The sequence below is a fragment of the Mastomys coucha genome, unplaced genomic scaffold (assembly GCF_008632895.1).
Source record: "Mastomys coucha isolate ucsf_1 unplaced genomic scaffold, UCSF_Mcou_1 pScaffold21, whole genome shotgun sequence".
In the NCBI taxonomy this organism is placed as follows: Eukaryota; Metazoa; Chordata; class Mammalia; order Rodentia; family Muridae; genus Mastomys; species Mastomys coucha.
This window is the reverse complement of record NW_022196904.1, coordinates 186,687,752-186,698,728: the sequence shown is the minus strand read 5'-3', so window position 1 is coordinate 186,698,728 and position 10,977 is coordinate 186,687,752. Positions and strand designations below refer to the sequence as shown.

Here is a 10,977-nt window from a genome sequence, read left to right as displayed (position 1 = left end):
CAAAAAAAAAAACAAAAAAAAACAAAAACCAAAAACCAAAAACCAAAAACCAAACCAAAACAAAACAAAAAGCTTCTACTGATTGGAAGTGGCAGGAAGGAAGCCCAGGAGCAGAGGATGTCTAGAGTAAGAGGCGCTAGGACCCTAGTGTGCAGCACTCGGTCTGGAATGTGTGTAAAACACCCATGAGGCAACCTGGAGGCCTTGCTTGGGCTTTGGTATGCTAATAGGTGCTAATAAGTATGCTGCAGCCAGAGATAAGGGTGAGTGGCTCCTTTGTTCAGGGAAACTGGCTTCACTAGTTCCTGAGGAATGCTAGCCTTTGTCTCCTAGATTCCAGGACTACCTTTTGGAGTTGGACGAAATGGAATTTCCCTGGGCCCTGAATCCACAGGAGAGTGAGAGAAGAACCATCCAGTGGTTTGTGGGGAACTGCCAGTGGCTGCTTCACTCAGTCTTCCGAATTCCCAGGCACACAGCTGCGCCTAACAGGTGGCAGCTCCCTCCCTCCCTCGGGGAAGGCAGAGCACAGCACCCCTTCTTCCATGCTCCATTTAAAAAAATCAAAGTTCTTATTTACTTATTGCATGCATGTGTGTGTGTGTCGGTACGTGTGTCACAGCACGTGTGTGGAGTTCAGAAGGCAACCTGGAGGTAGGTCTGAAACCTGGGACAAATGGCTGATATCTACCATATCAAAGCAGACCTGGCAGCCATGTTCTCCCAGCATCCCTCAGTCCCTTCCAGTTACGGGGGTTTGGCTGGCATGCCCTGCCCCCTAACCTAAACTCCAGCCCGGGAGCTGGGTTGCTCTTCTAGCTGCCCTTCCCTATATAACGCAGCCATTTTGGTTACCGGATCATGTTCATCCATGCCCTCCCTCCTGGCCTCTTGGTCTAGCTCTTCCTCTCCCCTCCCTGCCTCCTCACGTGGCCCAGCTCTGGGTCATTTTTCCTCTGGACTCTCCAAGATGTCCTTGCCTCTGGCTAGGTTCTCCCTGCTGTCTACAATAAACCTTCTCCTCCTCCAGGACTAGGAAGCAGTAATGCCTCCCCCCTTTTATTCCTTTTTTCATTGTCTGGTGCTGGAACCCAGGATTTGTTATATAGGAGTTCCCTTCCAAGGAACTTGGCCTCTGAACCAAGGTGCTAATTTGACTGTTCGAAGGTATGTATGGATCTTTTGTTTCTGCTGGCTCCTTCCTGCCGTCCGTCCATCAGATTTCACCCCAAATTCTAGACTCCACCTTCTCAGCCACTCCTCCCCTCCACACACTCTAACAATTCCTCCCCATGAGTCTTTCTTCAGCTCCAAGGCTCCTGCCTGGACACTCTCGCTCTGGCCTGCTTGACCAGATCCCCTTTCCGAGGCCTCTCATCTCCCTCGCCTCCCCCAAGGAAAGGCAGTCTCCAGCTTCTGCTCTCAGCTTCCTCCTTTTTATGTCTCTCTCTCTTTTATTCAGGCCCCAAGGGATTGAGCAAGCACCTTTACCCACTGAGCTAACTCAGCAGCCCCCAGTCAATGTCTTAAACCTAAAGTTGTGGTATGGTCATGTTATAATTTACATGTACAAACTCATGCAGGTAGATGTGTGCAAATGTCTGTGTACATGTCTACGTGTATGTGTGTCTACTCCTGAGTATGTGAAGAGAGAACTATAACTCATAACCAGAGAGCTTGTCACACTTGAACTTCACTGATGTCAGAACTGGGTGTCATGCCTTTACAGACGTTTTTTAAATTAAAGTAATTTATTGTGTCGGAATGATGTGTTAGGTGTGCATCCCACGGCACATTCATGGGAGGCAGAGGACAGCTGTGAGAGGCTGGTCTCTCCTTCCATCTTCCCACGGCTTCTGGGGACTGAGCTCGGGTCTCCAGCCCGCAGAGCAAGCATCTTAACACACCGACCAGTTCACTAGCAAAACGAGATGTCTTCCCAGCCATGAGTTATGTAGAATCAAGAGTTGGCGGTTAACTATGAGCTGACCTGCTGCCTTTTATGAATAAAGTTCTATTAGCACTGTTCTGATCATTTATTGACAGGTCATTGGTGCTTTCACTCTCTAACAGCACTAAGTGGAGGCCAGCTCCAGGGGCATGTGGCCCATAAAACCTCCACAATTCACTGCCTGCTCCTTACAGAGCGTCCCTTGCTTTAGGGGAATCAAAAGTTCCTTTAGTGGAAGGAACTGATAGAAGCAGAGGGGGAGGAGCCTAGATGACTGAGGATGGCTTCCCTAGGATAGGATGAGGCATCGGTGAAGGGAATGTGGAAGGTGGAGGGGTCAAGATGCAAGTGTCAGTCGGTTGAGAGGAAGGCTGAAGGCTGGTGGCTTATACGTGGAGCTGGTGAGGGAGGTTGTGCGAAGAGTAGGAGGGCTCGGCTGGCCCCAGACAAGGATGCTCTCTTCTCTGAAGAGGAAACTGGAGGGAAGTAGACTGTGCTTGCCACTTGTGGAGGCCGAGGGAGGGAAAGGCAGGGAAGGCATTCTTCAGACTTTATCTCAGAGGTCAGGAGGAAGCTGAGCATCTTGCTGAAAGCCAGAGGAATGCGCCTGGTTCAACGTCCACCAGTGCTGATGAATACTAACTGAAACTCAGAACCCAAGAAAGCAGCTTCTCTGCCGTTCTCAGACACTGGGTGTTTCCATGAAGCTGGTCTCCTAGCAAAATCTCTCTCTGAATGTCTAGATAGTATTTTAGGCTTCATGGAACAAATATAAACTGCCCTTTATAAACAATTTACCTGGTTAAAGATTTGAAACTCTATCCTTAGTTTACATCTGCATAGAAAGGGGAGTAGTTAGCAACCTGTGATCTAGACCACCACCCTATATTATTGGTTTTATTTTGTTTCCGGGGGAAATTTGCTAGAAAAAGACATTTGCAGATTGAAGATTCACTTTGCCAGTTCTTTCCCTTCATACGTTGCCCCCCGCCCCCAGCAGGTTTTGAAGTGCAGTTTGTGTTTAGTCAAGGCTGACAGACTGAAGGCCATTACCTCAATCCCCACAGACTGGTTGTCCAAGTCAATGAGAGGTGAGACTGGCTGAGGCCTGTTGATCAGCCACAGGAAGATGGCCGTTCCAAATGTCAGGAGGCAGATCAGGGCCGGAGTCGGAAGTGGGGAAAACAAGAAGTTAAAAATAAAAAGCATCTTTGTGAATACCAACAGGAAATTCAGACCTTAAAAAAAAAGAAAAACAAAGAAAAAGTTAGAGGAAGTGAGTGTATTTTTCTGTTTTACTCTGTTTATAGAGGTGCACACATGTTCTCTCTCTCTCCCCTCTCTCTCTCTCTCTTTCTCTCTCTCTCCCTCTCTCATGTGCTCTCTGAACAGAGCTTGGCCTCTCTAGAATTTCTTGCACTGTTTACCTTGGCAATGTCGAAAATAATGGAAGCAGCCTCTACCCCAGACACTTGACCGTCCTCACTCAAGGCAGAAGGGATCAAAAAAGACAAGTTAATCATTTCCCAATTGTGAGAACCAACTGCCTCTTTGTTTATGGCCCACAGTACCCAGAAGGCTACCTTGCCACCTAGCAAAGTAGGAGAGAGTGTGCACACAGCTTCCTCTGCTCAGACAGAGTCCAGCTCTTTCGCCTGGGCTCCCCCGGCATAAACTAAACAGGGATCTCTACAGAGGTGACGTCACAGCTTTCACAAAGCAATCATCCTGCAGGAAAGACATTTCCTGCTGGCCAGATAGGCTCTGCTTGTTACTCTCTGTTCTGAAGCACCAAGAGGGTAACTAAGAGTGACTACAATACAAGCTCCTGTATCCCACATCCCCATCTCAGAAGCCCCAGGGAACCATTTCTCCTGAGATCAACATTGGAGGTGCAGGCAAAGGCTGTCAAGAATGTACTCAACACGATGAACAAATAGGATTTGGGCCAGGAAAGGCTCTTGAAGGAAGTGGAGAGCCAAGCTTCCTCTCACATAGCTTTTTATAGCATTTCAGCCAACCCATAAGTGAGCCAGCCTTTCTGTCCGTCCTTTCATAAGTTTCAGACTTGGATAGGCTAATAGAAGCTGATAAGTACCGATTGTGCCCAGCCCTGAGCAGAGGTGGATACCAACATTCTGAAGCTTTTGAGGGTGGCTGGGCACTGACTTTTCCAAGTCTACACCCTGGTTTCCGTTCCTTCTCTAGGAAGAGCTATCATACACCTAGTCGTTTTCTTATTGTTTCTCAGCTCAGGACTCAGGAACCAAATATCCGGGGCCTTACAGATCACAGCAAATGAAGTCCCAGATCTGCATTCTTCAAACTTGACCGCAACACACAGCAGAGCAGCATCTCAGAGTCCAGATCAATTGATCCTACTCAAAATCAGAGGGGCAAGACAAGCCCAATACAAAACTTTGTCAGATCAGGATCTTAGCTATGCTTAGAGTTTTGTGTTAGACATCTGGAACCTTCTTCAATGAAGGCAATTCTTCATTCTAGTCCAAAATAGCCTTAATATGTCAGGGAGGAGTTGGGTTTTTTTTGGGGGGGGGGGGGTGAGGGGTCAAGAAAGAATTCCAGGTTCCTGTTCTCATGGTCAGTCCCTTGCCTAACTATAGGGTGTTACTTTCCATTTTATGGAGGAAAACTAAACTCCAGAGGCTGAGACATCAGCTCTGAAACACCATGCTTTCTACATTGAACCCAGGGGTAGAAAGTAAAAGACAAACAGGAGCCAGGGATTGCCCAAGCTGGGGTGTGAAACATTAGGGAGCAATCCTGAGTCCCTGGCAGGGTTCTGACAGCTGGGGTTTGGGAATCCAGCTATACCTGGGCTTGTCCAGCCATGACGGACTCCAGGAGCCAAAGCGAGTAAGAGCAGCCAGGTAGGTCACCATTTTCACCCAGAATGAAAGGGAGATGGCCCCAGGGAAACTGTGGCTTTGGCAGCAAGTAGCAGAGCCAGTTAGAAATCTAGTTAGTACTTGTCCCTACCTGCCTCTCAGTCCTCCCCTGGGTTGGGGCAGGCTGTTAGCCAAGCTGCATTTTATCACCTGGGGTTCTCCCTTTGTCCCAAGCTCACCTGCAAATAAACAGATCCTTACCCGACATCTTTCAACAGTGGGAACAGATCTGAGGCTCCAAGAATGTTGCCATCTCCTCTAGAGGGCAAGCTGACCTTAAGTGAGAGATTTACAAACTCTGTTTTCAGGGCAGGGTCTGAAGATGAAGTTTCTGTTCAGTGGAGATGAGCGTGGTAGGAGTGTAAGGGGTGGGAGGGTGAATGGCCTGGGAGATAACCTTCTGGGAGAAAGGAGACTGGACATCCTTGACTAGGCTCAAGAAGGGCAAATGCTGTCAATCACAGTGAATTGTTACCACATAGTCACATGGGCCCAGAATCACTAGGTTGTCAAATTTTTCCTCCTCAGATAATCAAGAGCACTAGATAACATAAAAAACAAAAACCAAACCCCTCAGTTTCAGTGAGGAGGAAGCTTTAAAAGGAATTAATAAGAAACAGCTACTGCAATGTGAACCACAGTCTGCCTGTATTTGGTTAGTCCTTCCAGACATACTTTGATCATATTGCCTACAAAGAGAGTGAGTCTGTCTATGGCACTACAAACACTGGCCATATTTACACATTTGAAGAGAATAAAAGGACCTTGGATATGCTGGCAAGGGATTTGGTGAGCTGAAGGTACTGAAAGGTCTGTATATCTGACAGCAGAAATGGTTTCCTTACTGGCTGAATTCCCAACTCAAGAAGATTCAGTCATTTCGGGTGGCTTTTCCCTGCCGCCCTTATGTTGTTTCAAAATTGTAACAAAACACCCAGCAGTGTTAGCCGTTTTCATGTGTGCTATCCAGGAGCATGCGAAGTCAGTCATGTTCTTGCTATACCAACATGCATTCCATCCCCCGAACCCATGTAAAAGTTGGGTTGTGGTGGCACATATTTACAATCCTAACACTAGAGAGGCAGAGTTAGGCAGGCCCCTGGAGCTCACTTCCCACCCAGGCTACCCTCATCACCAAGCTTTAGGTCCTAGCACAGAACCTGCCTCAAAAAATAAGGTGGCTGTGTCCTGAGAAACTGTGCACACCTGTGTGTATGCACTCTCCCATGTGTATCTGAACACTCACATGCACACACTCATATATGCACACTTTGGTTGAAACCTCCCTGGATGTGATGCCAAGGTTACCATTCTAGCATTTAGAATCTACAAACAGCCCCAGACATGCTCAGATAAACCGGGGAAGCCACCACTCCTCTTATCCTGGGTCCAGTGCGTGCACTTGTGATCCAGTCCCCTCTGGAATCCCCTGTGAGCACTGGCATGGACGCATCTGTTCTTTATATTAATGTCACACCTCTGGGGAAAATATGTGCAAGAGAGAATTGCAATCATGGTAACAAAAAAGAAGAAGGAGGAGGAGGAGGAGAGAAGAAGAAGAGGAAGAGGAAGAAGAGGAAAAGGAAGAAGAGGAAGAGGAAGAGGAAGAAGAGGAAGAAGAAGAGGTATGTCCTGCTGTGTCTAGGAGATTCAGTCCAGACCACCTACAACACAGAGAGGGGACCACATTATACCCGAGGACATCCCAACTGGACAGCTTCCTCTACTTTTGGACCTGGTGGCAGCAACATGTCTCTAGCTATATCCCAGCATGGCTGTGTCTCACTGCCTGTGTATGGCTGCACAGCCATAGGCAAAGCCATCCATTTCCTACCTTCTAAAGTGTTCATACCTGGGATGTTACTGAAACACAACTCCTGCCTGCAGACCTCCTTACAAGCTCCCTGGACCATTGTTGCTTGGATTTTGCCCCTCTGTGGATTCAGGGCAACATTTATTCATTAAGTTTAATTTTATCTGAATGAAGAAGATCTTGAGGGACCCTCTCTATAGCATCAGTCAAGCAGCAGGTTGTTGGCTATTGTGAATCTTTTGGGTTAACTCTATTGGTTAACTTTTTCCCCCTTGCTAAATCTCTATCCTGTGAAATATATTTGTGTGCAGAGGTCTGGGTTGGATTACTAGCATTACAAAATAATTTTTGAAATTAAATGAATAATAGATTGTATTTTTGGAGTCTGGAGAGATGGCTCAATAGTTAAGAGCATGCTCTGCCTGTGGCTCAGTGGTTCAGAACATGATCTGACCTTGTGGGTGGCTTGAGTTTCTTCCTTGCACCTACAGTGTTTTGGAGGGCTCAAAACCACCTGTGAGTCCAGCGTCAAGGATCTGTAGCTCTCTTCGGGCCTCTGCAGGCACCTGCACACATTGCACACAGGTAGCATTCACTCACACAGACAAACACACATCCACATAGATAAGATCATAATTCTAACCTGATTGTTTAACGATTGTATTTGTTTCACCTCTGTTCTGTTCAGAACCTCACCTTTCAGTTGGGTCTCATCTTGAGCCTGTGTACCTCCTCATCTCATTGCCTGTAGCTCTTCCCAGGCCCAACAGGCCCGTGCTCTGCTCACAACCACCCCAGCTTGCCCTCTTGAATGTTGCTTTCTCCTCACAAACCACTCTCTCTGTTAATGCTAGTCATCATCTGAGACAGGCCCAGCCCCTGTAATCCACTGCCCCTTCTGGGCTAATCTCCTGATAGGAACAGAGGCTTTTATTTTGTTTCTTGCTGGTTCTACAGTATCTATACCATGTCAAACCTGTAGTAAACTCTAAACTAACTAACTACTCTTCCAGTTTAGGATAACCTATTCTAAATAGTTTCAAATCTTAGACACCAAAAAGTCACTCTGGTCATGTACCAGACACCATGGCACACACCTGTGATAATCTAAGCATTTAGTAAACATTACAAATTCGAGACTAGCCTAGGCTATATAGTGAGCCACTGGCTTTGGTTTGTTTTGTTTTTAGGAACAAACACCACCACCAAACTGGGTTGGAGAGATAGCTGCCGAGCTGGCGAAGAAGCACCTGCTGCACAAGCAGGAACACTGGAGCTACAGTAAAATCTAAAATAAAAAAGCTAGGTATGGCTGGGCATGCTCACAACCCCAGTGCTAAAGAGACAGAAGCAGAGACAGGTGGAGCACCGCGCTTCAAGGGCAAGCCAGCCCAGTCTACTTAGAGTTTCAGGTCAGTGAGAGGTTATGTCTCAAAAATAAATAAAGAGATGATTGGTAGATGATAGATAGACAGACAGACATACCGACTGATAGATAGACAGATAGACAGAAAGAACAGACCAAACAAAAATGCTATTCTCCCCCCGATGAGAATCCCACACCCATGTTTTTGGTGTTTTTCATCTGAGTCTTTTCCCTAACTCTAGTACTCAAAATCTGCACTCCAACTCTTCTTTCTAATGGAAAAGAGTAAAACAAAATAAGAAGCAAGGTATATGGTACTTGAGCAATGACACCCGAGGTTGTCTTCTGGCTTCCACATGCACACATACAACACACGCACACAAACACACACATATATACACACACACATTTCATTCCAGCCAACCTTAAGAAGAATCCTCTCACATCAATATTTTGGTAAAATAATGAGTTAGAGTATGAAGCTGGTAGAAAGGGTGTCTTTAAAATACACACACAAACCAGTTACACTGAGTCTCTCCTTCCAGGCTCAGAGGAACTAGAAAGGAGTGGTCTGTGGGTTACTATCTGCACAAAATCTAGCTGACAATCTAGAGTCTTAGAACTGTAGAAGGAAGAGCAAGCTAGCTAGTTTCCTTTTCTATGCCTGGAGAACTAATTATTACCATACAATAATGATATATAAATATTTGTATTTATAATATTTGCAATATAATAAATGATAAATAAAACCAAAAATGACATTTGGGACTATAAACTTAAAAATCTTGCATTCCAGAAAGTGACCAGCTTCATCTAGATTTAATTGCTTTCTCTGTTCTCTTGTTGCATGTATGGACTTATCCAGTGGTGAGTGAAAGCTCATTAAAATGGAGACCAGAGCCCCCTGAGTTCTCATACCCAGTTAGTTAACACATCAGTCCATACTGTGGTCTGGTTATTTTATCTCCTAGATACTATGTCACGTGCCTTATAACTCCCCATGACTCCAAAGGGGTCATTAGGATGCTGAGTAACAAAGTTCTGACCTGGGCTTCCTATTTCTAATTCAGCCTCTATTGTTATTTCCCTTCAACTCAGAAGGGCCACCTTCTCAGTTCTCAACCAGAGTCTCTATTTCCAGAGAAAGCAATGGCTAAAGGACAAAAGGGCACTGCGAGCCAATGGTACCATGAGTGTGCCTACAAGGATGCAATAGCCTCTTCATTAATGTGAATGAAGTTGACTTCCATTTCCAGGCAACTAAGAGATATCTCAAAGGAAAGGGAAAATTGCATGTGACTGTGAGAAGCAGAGACAGGAGGATTCTGGGGATTTGACTGACCACAGTCTAGCTGAATCAATAAGGTTCAGTTTCAGTGAGGAACGTGCCTCAGATAGATAGATAGATAGATAGATAGATAGATAGATAGATAGATAGATAGATAGATATATAGACAGATAGATAGACAGATAGGTAGGTAGATAGATAGGACAGCAGTAGAAGACACTTGCTGTTGGCCTTTACATGAGTCTGAGTGTGCACTATAGCACATGCAAATATGTGAACATGTATTCACACATATCACACACAGTGCATGGCATCATTTTTCACTAAAAACAAGACAAAACTTGATGGTGTATGCTCATGAGACAGAACAGGAAGAGTACTGGAGAGCAGCCTGGGCAGCATAGTGACTTCCTATCTCAAACCGAGCAGAAGCGGAGAGGCAAGTCAACAGCAAAACATCTCGTAGGAAAATAGAGTCCATGAGTTCCGTTTACTTTTCTAATTGTGGCACAGTCCAATAAGGTGGCCAGACAAACTCAGCACACCAGGGAGCCAAAGACTCCCACATTTCATACAAATAACTAATTTAAAATCCATGGAAAATGCCAGGAGGTGGTAGTGAACACCTTTAAATCCAGCACTTGGGAGGCAGAGGCAGGTGGATCTCTGAGTTCCAGGTTAGCCTGGTCTACAGAACGAGTTCCAGGACTACTGGGGCTACACAGAGAGACCCTGTCTCAAAAGAATCATCATGAACAATAGAGCATTTACAGGAGTAAATGCAAATGTTTAGGGGTGGTACTGTGGCCCAAAGAGGAAAGGCACATTTACTACCAAGGCTGACAACTTGAGAGTAAGCCCTGAAAACCACATGGTGGAAGGAGAGAAATGACTCCCCTGTGCACATAGTGTGTGTGAGTGCACACACAAATAACAAATGTAATGAAGTTTAAACAAGGAAACAACTTTAGATCTGAGTCAGAGAAGAGAGCTTGAGAATGGAAAACATTCCTGAGGTAGTTGAGATCTGTCTCCTTAAGTCTATATATCTGCCATGACTCTGATACCAATGCGCTTTGCCTGGTCACCTGAAAACTATTTATAAAAACATCCAGACAAGTGAAATTCACAGAGTCCAAAGAGTTCTGAAAAAAAAAAAAAGGGATAGGGCGCATACTTTTACATCTGAAATATAAACAATGAGCAATGAACGTTTTCTAGTTGTTACTGAGTATACTAAAATAATCACAAAATACACTTAGTAGGTGTTGTAAACATATACTGAATAGTATTTAAGGTCAAAATACGTTTTCTTTACTTATAATAAATACACTGGACTAATGGGCTATCCACTCAGAAAGAATAGAGAAAGCTGATTACTGACTTACTCCCATAAAGGAAGTTGGAGATGGAACAATGCCTTCAAATATAACAAAATGAAAAGCATAAATATGTAGGAGAGATATTATAGAGACATGGATTAAAGCACTGGTAGAGAAGACTCAATAAGGACACATAAACTAAAATCCAGAAATGGAAACAATGACAAACTCAATTACATAAAACTTTTAAAAGTGCATGCCTTGCTGGGCGGTGGTGGCACACACCTTTAATCCCAGCACTTGGGAGGCAGAGACAGGCAGATTTCTG

At 45.1% G+C, this 10,977-nt stretch overlaps 1 protein-coding gene across 4 annotated transcripts in view; it reads right to left on the bottom strand.

The window, feature by feature from the left end:
• The window catches only part of Acsl5 (acyl-CoA synthetase long chain family member 5), a 50,901-nt gene that overhangs the window by 25,071 nt on the left and 14,853 nt on the right, over nt 1–10,977 (bottom strand). For 3 of the 4 annotated variants that reach the window (XM_031390710.1, XM_031390709.1, XM_031390708.1), the window contains one exon: nt 3,005–3,189. In XM_031390710.1, coding sequence (XP_031246570.1) covers nt 3,005–3,160 — 156 coding nt within the window. In that variant the 5' untranslated portion in view covers nt 3,161–3,189. Of the gene's footprint in view, nt 1–3,004; nt 3,190–4,237; nt 4,330–5,061; nt 5,336–10,977 lie in introns of those variants that run through there. The other variant, XM_031390711.1, reaches the window with a different exon arrangement.